The sequence below is a fragment of the Moschus berezovskii genome, chromosome 2 (genome assembly GCF_049115385.1).
Source record: "Moschus berezovskii isolate FMDL1 chromosome 2, NW_MosBer_1.0, whole genome shotgun sequence".
Taxonomy (NCBI): Eukaryota; Metazoa; Chordata; class Mammalia; order Artiodactyla; family Moschidae; genus Moschus; species Moschus berezovskii.
Genome location: NC_142461.1, coordinates 139,133,189 through 139,153,573, shown reverse-complemented (window position 1 = coordinate 139,153,573; position 20,385 = coordinate 139,133,189). Strand labels below are relative to the sequence as shown.

At 39.8% G+C, this 20,385-nt stretch overlaps 1 protein-coding gene across 5 annotated transcripts in view; it reads right to left on the bottom strand.

Moving 5' to 3' along the window:
* Positions 1-20,385, bottom strand: part of HERC2 (HECT and RLD domain containing E3 ubiquitin protein ligase 2) — a 248,598-nt gene that overhangs the window by 98,643 nt on the left and 129,570 nt on the right. For all 5 annotated transcript variants that reach the window (XM_055398094.2, XM_055398095.2, XM_055398096.2 and 2 more), the window contains 11 exons: positions 18,889-19,031; positions 15,542-15,809; positions 15,260-15,396; positions 14,693-14,791; positions 12,674-12,842; positions 12,448-12,573; positions 11,121-11,229; positions 10,864-11,003; positions 1,526-1,716; positions 834-939; positions 647-738 (listed from right to left, as the gene is read on the bottom strand). In XM_055398094.2, the coding sequence (XP_055254069.1) occupies positions 647-738; positions 834-939; positions 1,526-1,716; positions 10,864-11,003; positions 11,121-11,229; positions 12,448-12,573; positions 12,674-12,842; positions 14,693-14,791; positions 15,260-15,396; positions 15,542-15,809; positions 18,889-19,031 (1,580 nt within the window). The remainder of the gene's footprint in view (positions 1-646; positions 739-833; positions 940-1,525; positions 1,717-10,863; positions 11,004-11,120; positions 11,230-12,447; positions 12,574-12,673; positions 12,843-14,692; positions 14,792-15,259; positions 15,397-15,541; positions 15,810-18,888; positions 19,032-20,385) is intronic.

Genomic DNA, 20,385 nt, shown 5'->3' with positions numbered 1-20,385 from the left:
GGCAGAAAGAGAAGAGAGCAAAAGAGGAAGGATGAGACGGTTGGATGGCATCACCAATGCAATGAACATGAACTTGGGAAAACTCTGAGTGATGGTGAGGGACAGGGAGGCCTGGCATGCTGCAGTCCATGGGGTCGTAAAGAGTTGGACACAACCTGGCAACTTAAGAACATTGCTATATATAAAATACATAAACAATAAAAACCTACTATATAGCATAGGGAACTATATGCAATATCTTTTAATAACCTTTAATGGAAAAGAATTTGGAAAGGAATACAGACACACACACACACATTATATATAATGTATACACACAGTATTCTTGGGCTTCCCTTGCAGCTCAGCTGGTAAAGAATCCGCCTGCAATGTGGGAGACCTGGGTTTGATTCCTGGGTTGAGACGATCCCCTGGAGAAGGGAAAGGCTACCCACTCCAGTATTATGGCCATGGAGAAGTCCATGGGGTCGCAAGGAGTCAAACACAACTGAGCGACTTTTCCACACACACACACACACACACACACACACGCACATATGTATAACTGAATCGCTTAGCAACTGAAAACACTGTAAGTTAACTATATAACAATAAAAATTCATATAATTATACCTTAAAAAAGAGGAATACTATCTAATCTACTCACCTCTGTGCAGTCATTCAGAAGAGACACTGTGGTGTCAGTGGGGTTGATGTTGATTGTCTTTAATTCAATTAGGTTATTTAGTGAATTTCCACCTAGGAAATAAAGGGGCAGGGGCATAAAGGAATCAGACAAAGGAGTTTTCATTATATAATAGAAGATACTTTTTTGAGTAAAGTAACTCAATTACCTGACACGACAACCAGGGAAGGCATGTAGCTACTGTCAGCAGGATCTACAATCATTTTTAATCTATGAACAAGAACATCTGGGAAAATCTCCAAACGAATCCAATGCTTTAAAAGAAAAAGAAACAAGTATTCTACTCCATTACTTGTTTATTAGAAGAAAGCCTCCCTCTATGCTCCAGAAATGATGTGTTTATGTGCCTTTTGACCTAGGGTGGTCCATTAATATCCATCAATGGGTGGGTTACAGAAAACATTAGAATCAAAGTAGAGGAAAAGCACCGTTCTCCAAGTCTAACCTTCATGGCTAGATGAGGCACATCCACATATAAGTGTAATTAAAACAACATTCTAAAGATAAACATATATTTATTAGGGTATATTAGAAAATCTTCTAACAAGAAGCAGAATCTGAACTCATACATTTTATGTGGGGGAGTAAAACAAAACAAAGCCCTATTAAACTCTCAGCTAGATAAAATCTATCACTTATATTTTTTGAAATCTAAGACAATGAAAACTAGATGGCATATTACTCTGTACCTTTAAAATAATTATGAACTAAAATATAAAATGAGTACTAACAGGTGACATCCCAGTATACCTTCATAGGATTTTCAAAGTTTGTGTTCAAGCTCTAAAGGTAACACATCTAAACAAAAGTGTTTCGGGACATGCCCCCATTGCACACTACCTTTCCTTGTGAACCAGAGGACTGCCAGCAGGGCTCACTGCCATCAATAAGACGAGAGGCTTGGTTCACAGAGGAAGACACGTTTAGACTCTTCACCATCCGTGCCCAGCTATCCAGCAGCATTCCTGGCTGACTGTTATGACAGCGTTTCAGCTGTTTTCCAGAACGGCCACAAAATATAGCAGACTGTCCTATTTAATGACAGCCAAACAGTGTTACTATTTGTAGAACAGAAACTTCAAACCCAAGAAATAAAGAATTTTTTATTGAGCTCCTTATTTCAAGAAAACAGTAAGTTTCCAAATTAGAAGGAACTATTACATAATACTTAAACGGCTTCAAAAAACCCAGCCAAGGTATTTTATCCCAATTTATGAGATGAAGTTCATATAATGATTTATTCCACTTAACTCCCTCAAGTAACAATAGAGTGATATATCTCCAGATAGAAGGATATATATAAGTGGGGTATGAAGTTCAGTAACTGTGCTTACAGAAGACATTCTTAAAAAAGTTTTCATAAATGCAACAAAAACAAACTTGAAGAGTTTCTACTTCCATAAATGGCCAGTCTGGAAATTGATCTAGCTCTTCAATCGAGGACAAGTGGAAGAGGCAGACAAAACATTTAAAGATGAATAAATCTTGAAAGTATGAGAGTAAACAAGCTGATAAAGAATTGTGGGACCAGAATCAGAAAAAGGCTAAGATGAAAAACGTCAGAATGAGCTGCCCTGTGGATCAGAAAATGCTTTTCCCCAGTGGTATTTGTCAGTTTCTAAGGGAAGCCTTAAACAGGACATACCGCACAGCCCGTCAGGGAAGAAGAAACACAAAGAAAAACTCACACTCTGGGCTAGGGTCTCAACGGGAAGAACCACAGAGGAAGAGAAGAGTTAATTCTACAAGGTTGTCTGTTTCCAGACTGCAGTTCTGCATGAAATCATCTCAGTCAATGAAACTGGATTGAGGTGAGCCCAGACGTTAATACTTAGGACAAATACCTAGGATTCCCAAATGGCACTAGTGGTAAAGAACCTGCCTGCCGACGAAGGAGATATGAGAGAGAGGGGTTCAATCCATGGGCATCAGGAAGATACCCTGATCCCTGAGGAGGGCATGGCAACCGCCACCAGTAATCTTGCCTGGAGAATCCCATGGACAGAGGACCCTGGCAGACTACGTCAATAGGGTTGCAAAAAAGCCTGACTCAACTGAAGTGACTTACAAAACACACATGCACCAATTACCGAGAAGATCTACCCTCACCCCCTCAATCTCTGGAGAAAGGTTATCATCCTAGGCCTCAAAACTGATTCAAGAAGTAACTTTTGTTACCATAATGTCCAGTACATGATGGAAAATGAGGAGACAAGGGAATATGACTACAACCTATGACAAACGACAGACAATAGAGAGAGACTCACAGAGGTTCCAGATAAAATTATAAAGTACAAACTTTATAACACCTACACTAAGTACATTTGAAAAGATAAGGCAGTGAATATTTCATCAGAGAATCGAAAATTGTTTTTAAAAAGATTAGAACTGATTAATATAGCGATTAAAATAAAAAACTCAATGAATAGGTTTCCCAGCAAACTAGACTCAGATGAAAAAGAGAACTAGCAAACATTACCTAGAATGAAGAACTGAAGAGCATAAGTTTAGAAAACATAAATGATGTGAAAAATTTGATAAACAGAAATAAGACCTGTCTTAACAGAAAGAAGAGTCCCAAAAAAGAAGGAAAAGAAAATAGGGCAGAGATTAATATTAGAAAAAATACTGGATGACGGGAAATTGTCCAAAACGAATAAAAGATATCAAAGCACAGATTTTAAAAGCGCTACTTTGAAAGCTGGAAAAATAAACCTTAAATTTTTTTACCATGCATACCAAATAACGGGTAGTTATAACGTGAAGTGATGGATGTCTTAACTACCAACCTTGCCGCAGTAATCATTTGCAATATAGGTGTACCAAATCATCCCATTGAACACTTGATATTTATACAATGTCATAAGACAACTAGAGCTCAAAAAAGCTGAAAAATTAATTAATTAAAAGCATTACTAACTGCAAGAAAGATAAATACAAAGAAAATGTATATATGCATATGTAAGATTTGTGTAAGGCCTCCTCAGACAGCCATTTTGCTTTTTTGCATTTCTTTTCCATGGGGATGGTCTTGGTCCCTGTCTCCTGTACAATGTCATGAACCTCCGTCCAGAGTTCATTGGGCACTCTATCTATCAGATCTAGTCCCTTAAATCTATTTCTTACTTTCATTGTATAATCATAAGGGAATTGATTTAGGTCATATCTGAATGGTCTAGTGGTTTTCCCTACTTTCTTCAATTTAAGTCTGAATTAGGCAATAAGGAGTTCATGATCTGAGCCACAGTCAGCTCCTGGTCTTGTTTTTGCTAACTGTAAACAGCTTCTCCATCACTGGCTGCAAAGAATATAATCCACGTGTAGAGTCTTCTCTTGTGTTGCTGGAAGAGGGTGTTTGCTATGACCAGTGCGTTCCCTTGGCAAAACTCTATTAGCCTTTGCCCTGCTTCATTTCGTGCTCCAAGGCCAAACTTGCCTGTTACTCCAGGTGTTTCTTGACTTCCTACTTTTGCATTCCAGTCCCCTATAATGAAAAGGACATCTTTTTTGGGTGTTAGTTCTAAAAGGTCTTGTACGTCTTCATAAAACCATTCAACTTCAGCTTCTTCAGCATTACTGGTTGGGGCATAGGCTTGGATTACTAGTAATATTAAATGGATTGCCTTGGAAACGAACAGAGATCATTCTGTCGTTTTTGAAATTGCATCCAAGTACTGCATTTCGGGCTCTTTTGTTGACCATGATGGCTACTCCATTTCTTCTAAGGGATTGCTGCCCACAGTAGTAGATATAATGGTCACCTGAGTTAAATTCACCCATTCCAGTCCATTGTTAGTTCACTGATTCCTAGAAATGACTATGTTCACTCTTGCCATCTCCTGTTTGACCACTTCCAATTTGCCTTGATTCATGGCCCTAACATTCCAGATTCCTATGCAATATTGCTCTTTACAGCATTGGACCTTGCTTCTATCACCAGTCACATCCACAGCTGGGTATTTGTTTTGAGTTGGCTCCATCCCTTCATTCTTTCTGGAGTTATATCTCCACTGATCTCCAGTAGCATACTGGGCACCTACCGACCTGGGGAATTCCTCATTCAGTATCCTATCATTTTGCCTTTTGATACTGTTCATGGGGTTCTCAAGGCAAGTATACTGAAGTGGTTTGCCATTCCCTTCTCCAGTGGACCACATTCTGTCAGACCTCTCCACCATGACCCGTCCGTCTTGGATAGTCCCACACGGAATGGCTTAGTTTCACTGAGTTAGACAGGGCTGGGATCCATGTGATCAGATGAACTAGTTTTCTGTGATTATGATTTCAGTGTGTCTGCCCCCTGATGCACTGTCGCAATACCTACCATCTTATTTGGGTTTCTCTTACCTTGGTCGTGGAATAAGAAACGCAAAAAAGCAAAATGGCTGTCTGAGGAGGCCTTACAAATAGTTGTGAAAAGAAGAGAGGCAAAAAGCAAAGGAGAAAAGGAAAGATATAAGCATCTGAATGCAGAGTTCCAAAGAATAGCAAGGAGAGATAAGAAAGCCTTCCTCAGCAATCAATGCAAAGAAATAGAGGAAAACAACAGAATAGGAAAGACAAGAGATCTCTTCAAGAAAATTAGAGATACCAAGGGAACATTTCATGCAAAGATGGGCTCAATAAAGGACAGAAATGGTATGGACCTAACAGAAGCAGAAGATATTAAGAAGAGGTGGCAAGAATACACAGAAGAACTGTACAAAAAAGATCTTCACGACCAAGATAGTCACGATAACGTGATCACTGACCTAGAACCAGACATCTTGTAATGTGAAGTCAAGTGGGCCTTAGAAAGCATCACTAGAAACAAAGCTAGTGGAGGTGATGGAATTCCAGTTGAGCTATTTCAAATCCTGAAAGATGATGCTGTGAAAGTGCTGCACTCAATATGCCAGCAAATTTGGAAAACTCAGCAGTGGCCACAGGACTGGAAAAGGTCAGTCTTCATTCCAATCCCAAAGAAAGGCAATGCCAAAGAATGCTCAAACTACCGCACAATTAAACTCGTCTCACACGGTAGTGAAGTCATGCTCAAAATTCTCCTAGCCAGGCTTCAGCACTATGTGAACAGTGAACTCCCAGATGTTCAGGCAGGTTTTAGAAAAGGCAGAGGCACCAAACATCAAATTGCCAACATCCGCTGGATCATGCAGAAAGCAAGAGAGTTCCAGAAAAACATCTATTTCTGCTTTATTGACTATGCCAAAGCCTTTGACTGTGTGGATCACAATAAACTGTGGAACATTCTGAAAGAGATGGGAATAGCAGACCACCTGACCTGCCTCTTGAGAAACCTGTACGCAGGTCAGGAAGCAACAGTTAGAACTGGACATGGAACAAAAGACTGGTTCCAAATAGGAAAAGGAGTACGTCAAGGTTGTATATTGTCACCCTGCTTATTTAACTTATATGCAGAGTACATCATGAGGAACGTTGGGCTGGAAGAAGCACAAGCTGGAATCAAGATTGCCAGGAGAAATATCAATAACCTCAGATATGCAGATGACACCACCCTTATGGCAGAAAGTGAAGAGGAACTCGAAAGCCTCTTGATGAAAGTGAAAGAGAAGAGTGAAAAGGTTGGCTTGAAGCTCAACATTCAGAAAACAAAGATCATGGCCTCTGGTCCCATCACTTCATGGGAAATAGATGGGGAAACAGTGGAAACAGTGTCAGACTTTATTTTTTGGGGGCTCCAAAATCACTGTGGATGCTGACTGCAGCCATGAAATTAAAGCACGCTTAATCCTTGGAAGGAAAGTTATGACCAACCTAGATAGTATATTAAAAAGCAGAGACATTACTTTGCCAACCAAGGTCCGTCCAGTCAATGCTATGGTTTTTCCCGTGGTCATGTATGGATGTGAGAGTTGGACTGTGAAGAAAACTGTTCGCCGAAGAATTGATGCTTTTGAACTGTGGTGTTGGAGAAGACTCTTGAGAGTCCCTTGGACTGTAAGGAGATCAAATCAGTCCATCCTAAAGGAGATCAGTCCTGGTGTTCATTGGAAGGATTGATGCTAAAACTGCAACTCCAATACTTTGGCCACCTCACACGCAGAGCTGACTCACTGGAAAAGAGTCTGATGCTGGGAGGGATCGGGGGCAGGAGGAGAGGGGGACGACAGAGAATAGATGGCTGGATGGCATCACCGACTCGATGGACATGAGTTTGAGTGAACTCCAGGTGTTGGTGATGGACCGGGAGGCCTGGTGTGCTGTGATTCATGGGGTCGCAAAGAGTCGGTCACAACTGAGCGACTGAACTGAACACCAAAATGTATATACCATACAGTACACTTATAGTCATGAACATACACTAAGGATGTGCAACCTCTAAGCCAGTGAGAGCGTGCACTGGGAAGGGCGGTGGGAGGTGGGATGACTGGCTAAATAACAAAGAACTCAGAAGTCCAAAGGAGATGGGATGGGGAAAAAGGGACAGAAAACAAACAGAGCAGCAACAAAAGAAAAGCACTGAAAAGCTGATCAATTTACAAATACATATTTCAATAACTGCCTAAACGCAAACAAATACCTAAATGATCAAAATAAGAGACAAAGTCCATCACATTGCCATTTTTTAAAAAACTGCAAACTCCAAGCAATATAACTGAAATACAAGATTACAGAAAGACTGAGGGCAAAAGTCTACAAAAAGATACACTAAGCAAACACTACCTTCACAGAACTGCAGAAGATATTTTTTCAGACATGCATAAAACATGTTTAAAATCCCATGATATGCAGAGTCCTATGATTAAACAAAGAAAGAAAATGAAGTCGCTCAGTCGTGTCCGACTCTTTGCGACCCCATGGACTGTAACCTACCAGGCTTCTCTGTCCATGGGATTCTCCAGGCAAGAATACTGGAGTGGGTTAGCATTTCCTTCTCCAGGGGATCCTCCCGACCCAGGGATCGAACCTTGGTCTCCTGCACTGGAGACAGACGCTTTAACCTCTGAGCCACCAGGGAAGCCCAAAAGTTTCCCCCAAAATATCAAAGATTAATCAGGATACACATCTGAATGCAATGCAGAAACTAGTAAAAAGATACAAGTAGGAAATGTTTAAGCATAAGCTGTATCTTGTAATACTGATAGGTAGTAATATTTCATCATCATTTAAAAATATCCTTAAAATTTCATTGGTATTATTTTCTTGTATTCATTGATTTTAAAAGTTTCAAAGATGTCAGCATTTCCGACTTGTATCAGTTAATTAAAATTTTAAAAAAAAAATTTTAAGTTCAAATATCATAAAAGATAAAAGTGAGAAATTAACGAACTAAGCATTCAGAGGGGAGGGGGTAGAGAACCTAAACCTAAACTCTACAGGAAAAAGAAATGATAAAGATATGAGAGACACGAATTCAAAGTCAAAAGTTAGTTCTTTGAAAAGCCTAATAAAATTTATAAACCCATGGCACGCTGATCAAAAAAAAAAAAAACCAAGAAAAGTTAGCCTTGCAAAGGAGATAGATCTGCAGATACTACAGATCTCCTTCATAAACATAAAAAGGTATTACAAATTAGGACTATAAAAGAACATTCTCAACATGATAAAGGCTATTTATGAAAAACCTTCAGCTAACATTGTACAAAATGCTTCAAAAACTGAAAGCTCCCCCTATGATAAATCAAAGAAGACAAGGATGCCCACTTTTGCCACTTCTATTCCACCTTGTACTGAAAGATTTAGCTGAAGGAGTAAGGCAGGAAAAAGAAATATAAGGTATCCAAATTGGAAAGGAAGAAAAAGTAAGACTATCCCAGATCACAGACAACACATATATCTTACATATAGAAAACTAGAAAAGACTCTACAGAAAAAGCCAAAACAAAACAAACTGTCAGAGAAAATAAGTTCTTCAAAGTTGTTAGTTATAAAATTCAACACGCAAAATGTGTTGAAACTATGTACTGAATATGTGTAGTGTGTATTTCTATGCACTAGCAATAGATATTTCAAGAAGAAATTTTAAAACAATAATTTAATATAGCATGAAAAATAAACAGGAATAAATTTAACCAAGAACACACAAGACTTACACACTAATCTCAAAACACTGATGAAAGAAACTAAAGAAGATCTAAGCAAAGACAACTGACAGTTCTGTCCAAAGTGATATACAGAGTAAATGCAATTCCTATCAAAATACACTTTTCTCAGAAGTAGAAAAATCCATCCGCAAATTCATACTGATTTCCAAGGGACACCAAATAGCTAAAACCCTTCTTGAAAAAGAAGAAAGCTGAAAGATTCACATTTCCCAATTTCAAGACTTACTACAAAAGCTATAATAATCACAGTGTTATGGTGTGGTAGTGATGTAAGCACAGGCAAAAAGACCAACAGAGTAGACTAGAGAACCCAGGAAAAAAACTCTCCCATCTATGCTCAACTGATTTTCAGAAAGGGTGCCAAGACCATTCAATAATGAAAGGACAGTCTTCTCAACAAATAGTTTTGGGAAAACTGGATACAGATACTTAAAAGGACGAAATTACATATTATACTATATATAGAAATTAATTCAAAGTGGTTCAAAATGTAAACCTCTTATAAACATAGGGACTGATTTTCACAACTTTGATTTAGCAGTGATTTCTGAAGTTGAACCAGAAATAAGTATGACATCAAATGGCACAGGCAAACAAAAGAAACGATAAATCAAAATTCATTAAAATGTAAAACTTTTATCACAGAATCCTATCAAGAGAGTGAAAAGAAAACCAACAGAATAGGGTAGAATATTTGCAAATCACGTATCTACTTTGATATCCACAATACATAAAGAATTCCTACAAACAACGAAAGTTTTGAAACTGAGTTGACACACCCCTTTGCCAAAGATATATAAATAGCAAAAAGCACATGAAAAGAGGCTTAATGCCGTTTATCACTAGGGAAACTCAAAAATCAAAATCACAATGAGGTAACTACTTCTCACCATTAGCATGGCTATAATTCAAAAAAGAAGAAAGAAAATAAAACGGTAAGCATATGGGAAAACCAGCATCCTCATACACTGCTGGTGAAAGAAAGTGAAAGTGAAGTCACTCCGTCGAGTCTGACTCTCTGCGACCCCATAGACTGTAGCCCACCAGGCTCCTCAGTCCATGGAATTTTCCAGGCAAGATTACTGGAGTGGGTTGCCATTTTCTTCTCCAGGGTATCTTCCCAAACCAGGGATTGAACCCAGGTCTCCCGCACTGCAGGCAGACGCTTTACCATCTGATCCACCAGGAAAGCCCACTGCTGGCAGGAACATGGAAAACATTTTGATGGTTCCTTAAAAAGTTAAAGAACTACAGAATGGCCCTGCAATTCTACTCCTAGTTTTGAAATAGGGACACATTTGTACATCAGTGTTCATAGCAACATTATTCACAATAGCTGAAAGGTATAAACAACCCAAATATCCATTAATAGAGGATTGGGTAAGCAAAATGTGATATATACATACAGTGGATTATTACTCAGTCATAAAATGAAATTAAATTTTGATACACACTATATAACATGGATGAACCCTAGAAACATTAAAGTGAAATAAGTCAGATACACAAAAACACAAATTTTGTGTGGTTACACTTATAATTGAGGTACCTAGAGTTGTCTAATTCAGAGACAGAAAGTGGATAAGAGGTCGCCAGGGGTTGGGGAAGGGAAGAATGGGATTATTGCTTAATTGGTACACTCCTATATTGAAATGGTGAAAAAGTCTTAAATATACTGACTGTTAACAGTGTGCAGTATTCTCTTAATTATACACTTACAAGTGATTAAAATGGCAAATTTTATGTTGCATATATTTTACCATAATAAAAAAAAAAATATATATATATATACATACACTAAAAGACATACAAATAAATCCACCTGATTTTACATCCCATCCAACAAAACATTTATTAGTTTCTTGAGTCCATTTCCCCTTCTTTATGAAAATACAAGCAAACAACACTGTTATTCTAGTTCCATGGACCACTAATTGCTTGAAAAAAAAATAAACAGCAATTCATCAAGTGGGCAGGACCATCTTTCCTGTCTCACTGTGTACACAGTATAGTGCTCACCAATATGAACTTTAAAGAGCAAAATTAAGTATCCACAATAATTATCTCATTAGTAGTAGCCTGATGAAAGAGAAGATAACCAGTCTACTATACCTGGTTCATTTATTCTGCCAAATGTATGCCTGGTGTTGTGTTTTCTGGTTTTGAAGCAAGCTTCACAAAAATCAAAGTCATCACAGTTTCTGCATTTGAATCTAGATCCATTGATGGGAAACATCTGACAGCCATCACATCTATTTTTAAAATAGCCATTGAGTTGATAAGAAAAACATGAGGTCATCTATCAAATTTAATTCCAAAGAAAACCATTCCTCCCAAACAAATCTAGCAATATAAAAATAAAAACTCACGTAACTCCAGGGTGAACACTAGGTACCAACTCCATTTCTGATAACAGCCCAGTCCAGTGAGACTGCTGGGGAAAGTCGACAATAACATCTTTTCCATTGGCACTGAAAGCTAGGACGAACAGAAATTGTTTGAAACATCTCTGCCACCAACAAAAACCTAAAATTAAAACGAAATCTATACCGAGCTGTGTGATATTGCATTACAGTTATTTTTGTTTTACAAAGGGTACTTCTCTTTTAGAGAGGCATACTAAGACACTTTCAGATGAACTAACACATGATGTCAATTGCGAATTAGCTTCAAAATAATGGAGGGAGAGGATCATGGATGACCAACTTTGGCCAGTAGCTGTCAACTGTTGATGCCACGTGATGAGTACACGGAAGTTCTTTATACTATATTCTCTATTTTTGTATATGTTTGAGATTTTCTACAATAAGAAGGTTCATTTAATTACACCAAGCAAAAACTCCATTCAGTTTCTTGGGGATAAAAATTACATTAATAATATATCTACCTCCCTTTGGTGAACTACTCTAAATATTAACTTCTAAATCAAGTTATTCTTTAAAATAAAACCACACAAATACTTAATCATTTCTCACACAACTGTAAAATGGATACGTATACCATTTAAAGTGTGCCATGTTTGATTTGAAATGTCAAGAATATCACATTAAACATAAAGTGAGGAAAATTTTGTGTTTCCAGTTGCTAACTTATGTCATTTGCACAAATCCGTTTCTTAAATTTATTAAAAGAGAGAGAGAAAAACACTGAGGGAGCTAGCCACTTGGCAGGATTGACAGAACTTCAAAGAACCCCAACACAAGGCCACCCTGAGACTGTTACAGACCGAGGTAAAAACAAAACCACTCTTTTAACACAACTGGTCACATTTAATCTAATCCAACCACAAGCCCGTCCTAATTAGTATAAACAACTGCTTCCTTGCCAAGCATAACCTCATCATAAGTCCATTATCTCTTCCTTCTAAATAGTATTTATTAAGATATCCATTCTTAGAATCACCCCAATTTCCTGAACCCTGCCCAAAATACCAAATGCATACTCCATTAGTCTCTGTTACACCACTTATGAAGACATCCCATTTCCAGGGTGTGCATTCTCTCAGGCTGCAATGAGTTAATACACCTGACTCTGTCCAATAACAGGTGTGCTGCAGCTCTACACAGTATTGAAAAGCAAAAGAATACTATGTATAAATCATAAGGCTTGTTTTTCCTGCTCTTGAATGAAAAGAGAGTTTACATTAGTTGATGAAAAGCCAAACACTTGGGAGGTTTCTTGCCTAGGTAATACTACCTTTCACAACCCCCACACTTTGATGAGTCACAGATCCCCACTTGTACTTCGGTGTTGTGACTGAGGCTTTGACACGAACTTTATCACCAATTTTGATGTGAGAAGGAGAACTTGGTGGAGGATAGCCTAGAGATTGCAATAAAAAATAAATATAATTAGCATTCATTTTGGGGAACTCTGAATCTAATTAAGCAAGTCAAAAGAACTTAATAAAGAATGTTCTCACCTATAAGTTCCACATGAATATACCTAACCCAGTAAGTGCCTCCTTTCTGCTGCCAATCACACTGCACATTGAGGTCATGTAATCCATCCCTATCCAATTTGATGACTTTGCCCACATCTCCTTCACACACCTCTTCATATGTCCGACAGCATCTAACCATCATTCCGACCTAAAATTAAGTTAAAAATACAGTCCAATATATAGGTGAAACGATCAAATGTAAAGCAGTGTTATTCTAGTCCTCAGAAAGAACTTCCTCTAGCACCCAGCATGCTCTCAGTATCATTTTACACAAAATGGCACCACAACTCTTAAGAAAACTGCCTGGCTTGATGTCTGGGGCAGGAAATATACAAGGTGAATTTGGATCAATTCGTGCCATAAAGCAAGGGAGCTATCAAAGATTAATGGGTTCCCTCAAAAGAACAACCTGACCAAGAGGAAAAATTAAATACATCAAATCTATAACAGCCAATAAACTCATCAATTAAGCAAATTAAAGGTTTCTTGGTCATCTTTTTATAGTATAGGATACCAATACACAACTGAAAATTCATAATACAAGCAAACATACAACAACCATCTATTCTGCCTTTCCTATACAAACTATTTTACAGTGACAAGAGTTGATAAGAAAGTTTTTCTCAATGTACAGAACTCTAGCTAGTAAATTTGGAAGGAATGAAAAATTTAGAAAATCACTATTATGCAACCCTTCTTAATGGGTCTAGATAATAACATTAATCACTACTAAAGCTCCAAGATGCGCAATTAATAAAGACCGGATGGTACAGATGACAAGGAACACTGCATGTTGGGCCATAATACAATACAGTCTTTCCCAAGATACAGCCAGAGTCCAATCAACCTTCAACCCTCACTCTGACTTTACAGCAGATGCAGAGGGCAGGGAGGAAGCTGTGGGGCAACATAAGTTTAGTCACAAATAAACGGCATGAAAAGAAAGAAAGAGCGAAAAATGGTTCCAGGTTAAAAATACACAGCACCCAAATGTGTGTGTTATCTTATTTGTATCTAAATCTTAAAAAATTACTACAACAAGCCATTTTTTGAGAAAATTGGGAAAATCTGAGCCAGAATTAGATGATGAGATAATAGTAAGGAATTACTGTTTACTCTGTTAGGCAATGTTAAGTAACAGTACTGTCAGTATATTAAAAATAAAATCCTTTATTTAAAGATACATGTTGTTGACTTATTTAGAGGAGAAATGAGACCATTTCCGGGATTTTCGCTGAAGTATACTAATGGGTCGGGAAGATCTGCTGGAGGAGGGATAGGCTACCCACTCCAGTATTCTTGGGCTTCCCAGGTGGCTCAGCTGGTAAAGCAATGCAGGAGACCTGGGTTCCATCCCTGGGTTGAGAAGATCCCCTGGAGAAGGGAAAAGCTACCCACTCCAGTATTCCGGCCTAGAGAATGGAATGGACTGTATAATCCATGGGATCGTCAGAGCAACTGAGCAACTTTCACTTTCACACTAACTAGAGAGGAGGGCATGGCAACTCACTCCAGTATTCTTGCCTGGAAAATCCCATGGACAGAGGAGCCTGGTGCACTACAGTCCATGGGGTTGCAAAGAGTTGGACACAACTAAAGCCACTTGGCACACACACAAATACTAACTATAACAAAAGAACTAAAACAGGAAAAGAAAGAATTTAAGGTTGAAAAGGACTCCACAAAAAGCAAAGCTAACATTTTCAATTAGATGGCAAGAAGAGTAATGTTTTGTTTTGTTTAAAAAAAAAAAGCAAAAATAGATTATAAAAGTGTCCAGACTAGGGGTAATCAAGAAGCAAGAAGCACAGGTGTGTGTGCCACATCACTGTGGACAAGCCACCTTCTGCACATCTTCTGTTCCTCTGTCCTCTGCTCCAGTCAGAGTTCCTCCCCTGGTATGTGCTGGGCCCTCCCTCTCTGACTTTCTGAGATGCTCAAACATTTGCTGAATGAAAACCTAAGCAATCAAGGTTCTAGCCCAATACCATTACTCACCTGAATATTCTCTCTCACATACACAGCATAATCATCATTACTTAAGAAATCAGCTCGTTTTTTATAAGTCTGGCTCTCTGTTACAACAGCACCAGTGGACTACAAAAGAGAAATACTTTTTTAAAATGGTGAACCAGATAAACCTACTTAAAAAGAAAGTAGTAAGTGAAATCCATAATATTAAAAAAGTATATAATAGTATTCTATGTTTTCACTATAAAATTCTTCACCTAAAAAAAGACTAATAGCAACAGCACTGTAAGAAGAATAAATCTCAAAAGCTGAAAGTACAGAAAATCTCTGAGGCAATTCCAAATCAATCCCATAAAACAACTTACACAAATCAGAAGTAAATATGTCATGTAAATAATGATTTTTTTAAGATCTTCTCTAGTGGTGACTGACCCAACATCAACAGATGTTAAAGCTAAAAGTAATTAAGGCACAGAAAACCCAGGCAGCACTTAGTTGCTTTGCCACATGCCCGGTAGAACCACAGAGAGGCACCATGGAGCAGTGCAGAGGAATCCAGAACTCAGAACAGATGGGCACAAGGGAAGCACTGACCATAGCATACGCTGTGTCATCCACATCCTCCACCACTTCCTCGTCTGAACATTCCTCAGACCCTGTGTCTGCATCTGAGAGATCTGTGACCTGCACATCAGCATGGTCCAGCAGCCAGCCAACCAAGGCTTCCACGCCTAAGAGCAAGCACACACAGCACAACCACAATGAGGACCACAGCAACTGCGTGCCCGAGGGGCCACTGACACTAGTACTTCAAGGGAAGCCTACAACAGGAGGGTAGGCACATTAAGTCAAACACCCAGAAGGAAAATACAGTACCTGGCAAGCCAGCAGCATTCCCAGAGGCACCGGTGAGTGACTTGAGCGCAAACTCTATGTTCCTTCTAGGAAATCCCATTTCCATGAGCTGAACTACAATAGGCAGAACAGGACCAGGAGACTGCTTGTGCTTCTTTGCTCTGACTGGGCGAATATGCTGCACAGGGACAGGGGTCGTGGCCTCACTGGAGCTGCAGTCTTCAAACAAAGGGCTCAATGGGTGGGTAGACTCCACAGCCAGACACTGACACACAGCCAAGGCAGCAGCCTGGGCAAATGAAAGCAGAGTTTGTAAATCAGGGGACTAAGAAGTCTAGAGAAATGGAAAGTACAGACTACTACAACAAACTGCAGTGTAGAAATATAGAAACCCAGGCTTACATGTGCATTTTTAAATGAATGGATAAAACATGTTTAAAAACAAAGAGACAACTTTCACAGTTTAATGCAGAGGAAAGATTCAATGGCCCGATAACTTCTGCTTCAGTACACAGAGTCTACCTGATAAATTAGCAAATTAGCAATGTCCACTAAGGAAACTTCACAGAAGCACTGAGCTATGAGTGAGCAACAAGCCAAGGTGAACACAGGTGAGAGGTTTGATGGGGTGGGAGAAACAGACCCTCACCCTTCCCAAAGACAAGTCAGTATTTGCCACAGAGTAATGGGGCCGGATGCCATGATCTTAGTTTCTTTTAATATTAAGTTTTAAGTTTTTTCTCCTCCTTTACACTTATCAAGAGGTTCTTTAGTTCCTCTTCAATTTCCGCCATTAGAGTGGTATCAACCGCCTATCTGAGGTTGTTGATGTTTCTCCCGCCTACCTTGATTCCAGCTTGTAACTTATCCAGTCTGGCATTTCTCTCGATGTGCTCAGCATAATGGTTAAATAAACAGGGTTACAACAGACAGCCCTGTCGGACTCCTTTCTCAATCCTAAACCAATCAGTTGTTCCATACAGGGTTCTAACTTTTGCTTCTTGACCCACAAACAGGTTTCTCAGGAGACAAGCAAGATGGTCTGGTATTCACATCTCCTTAAGAGCTTTCCACAGTTTGTTATGATCCACACAGTCAAAGGTTTCAGCGTAGTCAATGAAACAGAGGTGCATGTTTTTCTGGAATTTCCTTGCTTTCTCTATGATCCAGCAAATTCTGGCAATTTGATCTCTGATTCCTCTGCCTTTACTAAACCCAGCTTGGATATCTAGAAGTTCTTGGTTCGCATAATGCTAAAGCCTACCAAGGCAAGATTTTAAGTATGACCTTACTAGCTTGGGAGATGAGTGCAATTTTCCAATGGTTAGAACATTTTTTAGTACTACCCTTCTTGGGAATCAGGATGAGGACTGACCTTTCCCAGTCCTGTGGCCACTGCTGGGTCTTCCAGATTTGCTAATAATTATGAATTTTGGTCAAAACATTCTTAAAAACTGTTTGAAGACCCTGGAGAAAACAGGAATAGGGACAACCTTGAGCACAAGGGAAGCCCACAGGCAAGTCACTAACAGTGGCAGTGCCACTGGACGGCAGCCTGCTAGATCAAGGACAGGTGAGGGAGAACCACAAAATGTGCAACCTCAAATCCTTGGCTGACTGCAAAACTGAGTATATGTGAGACTGAAGAACCTAGGCAAGAGAAACTGCTGGAGACCCAGTGCTAAGAAGATGGTGTGCCATCCCAGTCCAACGAAGTTTCAGCATTTTGGTCAAGATAACAAAGGTTTCCACTGGAAGAGATTCTAAATCTCACAGAATTCGAAACTAGGAGCCAGCACTAAGGGGAAAATGATAAATCATCACCAGAATGTCTAGAACCAACCTCCTTAAGACTGAAGAAAACTACCAGATACTAAACCATCTACGAAAGAAAATAAAAGACATTTCACACAGAACAATGTCACCTGAATTTCCATCAGGATCAAGGGAGGGGGACTTCCCTGGTGGTGCAGTAGTTAAGAATCCACCTTGCAATGTGGGACACCAACTGTATCCCTGGTCTGGGAAGATCCCACATGCCATGGGGCAACTAAGTCCATGGGCCACAACTGCTGAGTCAGGGCACGAGCGCCTGCAAGGCACAACTACTGATGCCCTCGCACCTACAGCCTGTGCGCCCCAACAAGAAGAGTCATCACAATGAGAAGCCCATGAACCGAAACCAGAGAAAGCCCAGGTGTAGAAATGACCCACCGCAGGCAAACAGTGAATAAATAAATAAATCTTTACAAAAAAAGAAAGAATCAAGGGAGACAAAACAATCGTAGCTCTCTCTCTGGTACAAGAGCCCTTCCCGATTCATAAAGGACAACTCTAGGTCTACTTGTTTCCTCCGAGTCTTATTTTTCCCTCAGCTCTGGGCACCTCCCAGCATGGCTCTGGGCTGCATCTGCTCAACATCCTTTTCTTTGATTAGCTCCTCACTTCTCCGCATCCTGTTTTTATCTGACAAATGACTGGCAACATAGCCTTGCAGCAGCTTTAACCCAATCTCCCATCTCAGGTTTTCAGACCTAAGGAGTAGCTAGCATTCAGACCCGGTCTGAGAACACCGGGCACCCTCCTCCTCCTGCTGCCCCCACGCCCAGTATTTCCTGAAGAATCCCTCGACACCCAACTGGCTTCCCAACTCACTTTGGATCCTGGTTCCCAACAGGCTCTCAGTCTCTGAGGATTTCTACTAGGGTATTTTCCACCTGCCAAACTGTCTGCTCAAGAGTTTACTGCTGTCTTTGATTTTTTTTTTTTCAGAATGTTTAATATAGTACACAGTAAGAAAGATTTTTTAAAATATCTAGTCTTCCATGTGGTGGGCCATGGAGTTTCCATTATACTCAGTCCTGATCAGGTCCCTTCTACGGGGACACGCCCACAGGCCCCTCCACGCAGCCCACAATGCGTGCAGTGCAGGGCACATGCTCCAAAACAGGGCGCTGGCTGAGAGCCTCGGCACGTTCAAGAGACGCTTTTGAGTGAGTGAAACAAACAAGCAAGCACCATATGATACCCCTAGGTCTAGCAGGGCTCTTTCAATAATAATATTTCCTGGAAAAAGATCCCTCCATGAATACTTCAGCATTAACTCATGATGAATCTAGTTAATTTTTACAAACAATTCACAGAAACTCAAAATAAGATTAAAGTTTTAACTCATTCATTTTCTGACTAGTATTGCAGTGCTCTATGACAGACATGGTTAAAACCTACCTAGTCATAAGAATTATTTTGGCATATCATTTAAAATTCAAACCATATCCTTAAGAGGATACACTTCTGGCACACATACAAAATAAAGCTGTTCACAGTTTAATGCAGCAGATTAAAACTACCAGGTCTACTGACTATACCTCAAGCTCTTGTTTGTCAAATATGGCCTTCACAGGAGACGGCTGGGTGGCTGAGGCCAACAATTGCTGCAAGAGGATCATGGGGGGCTGAGGCCCTTCAGGAGACATGTCCACAAGGTCAGGGGATACAGCTGCTCCATCATCTGAATTTAAAAACAAAATATGGGTGACACTGTATTTTCAACCACGTACACATCTTTACTATGAAAGACAGTGCACTAATTGTGTTAAACCAGATATGATTTCTACCCAGTCAAGCATTAGACAAGCAAAATCTTCAAGGCTTTTTCACTCCCTACTTTCTGGCCTCAGTCCTTCTTTAGTTCATCTGTCTGTGTCTTTAAAGCCAACCAAAGCTACTTCCCAGATTACTGCCCTTAGTCCAGTTCTTTGCCTTTGCCATCTTGGTGTACACTCATTTCTGCAGAAGCCCCTTGTATGAAACCCCCAAGTTTGTATCTCCAGCCCTAGCTTTTGTTAACCCTTGTTCAGACTATAAACTGACACCAAACCCAAATATGACTAGGGGTTGTAAAACTTCTCAAAGTGCCAGAGAGTAAACAGTTTAGGCTTACTGACCACAGGATCTGTCACAGCTACTCAACTCCGCCACTGAAATGTAAAAGCAGCCAGAGATGACACGTAAACCAGCTGGTGCAGCTAGCAGCTATGTTACCATAAAACTTCATAAGACAGGCAGCTGTGGTGTTTTCCTTAAAGCCCTGTTCCAGACAGCTCCATCTGGAGCCCCTGTTTGGCACCAAGTGCAGGATGGTAATCCTGATTCAGTGCTGCCACAGTTCCTCAGTGGGATAACCACAGAGCAGTCAATCCAATTTCCTGGGCTATGGTCTCCTGATCCTCTACAGTTGTGGATTATCTTCAAGGTCCCTAATATCTAATACAGAATGAATCTGCACTTTCATTAGATTTACTTCACAATCAGTGTGCTGTAATTAAATTCGTTAAGTCAAGGAAACGTAACTCGTAGGTCAAGGGAAAACACCACATACTCCACTGGACTTTCTAGTTTTGTCAACAGCACTCCTCCCTGTCTTCCCTATAACTTGAGCTTGAAACATTAGCCACCTTTGACTTTTCACTGATTTTCCAAGAGGTCATCATCTAAAAAGACTATAGCATCACAGTCTCTACTGGTACTTTCTTTCCATTTTTTCATGCCTTCCCTCAGAAGACACTTCATCACTTAACACAATTTCCCCATCTCCATGATCTCCCAGTTTCAAATGCTCCTATAACTCACTAGCATATTTGTCATCCTGAATATCCTCCTTATTATGTAAGGCCCTGCCACGTATTCCCAGTCAGCCTTACATTTCACCCTGGTAGCCACTGCACTCTATCACATGATTCAGCCAACCTCTCCCCAGCTTTAGCCCCATATTCATCAATAAATCCTGAGATCCTTGCAAAGGTCAGTACCCAAATATTCACTGCTTATGCCTCTGTTCCTACTGTCTCCTCCCCCAGGATGGA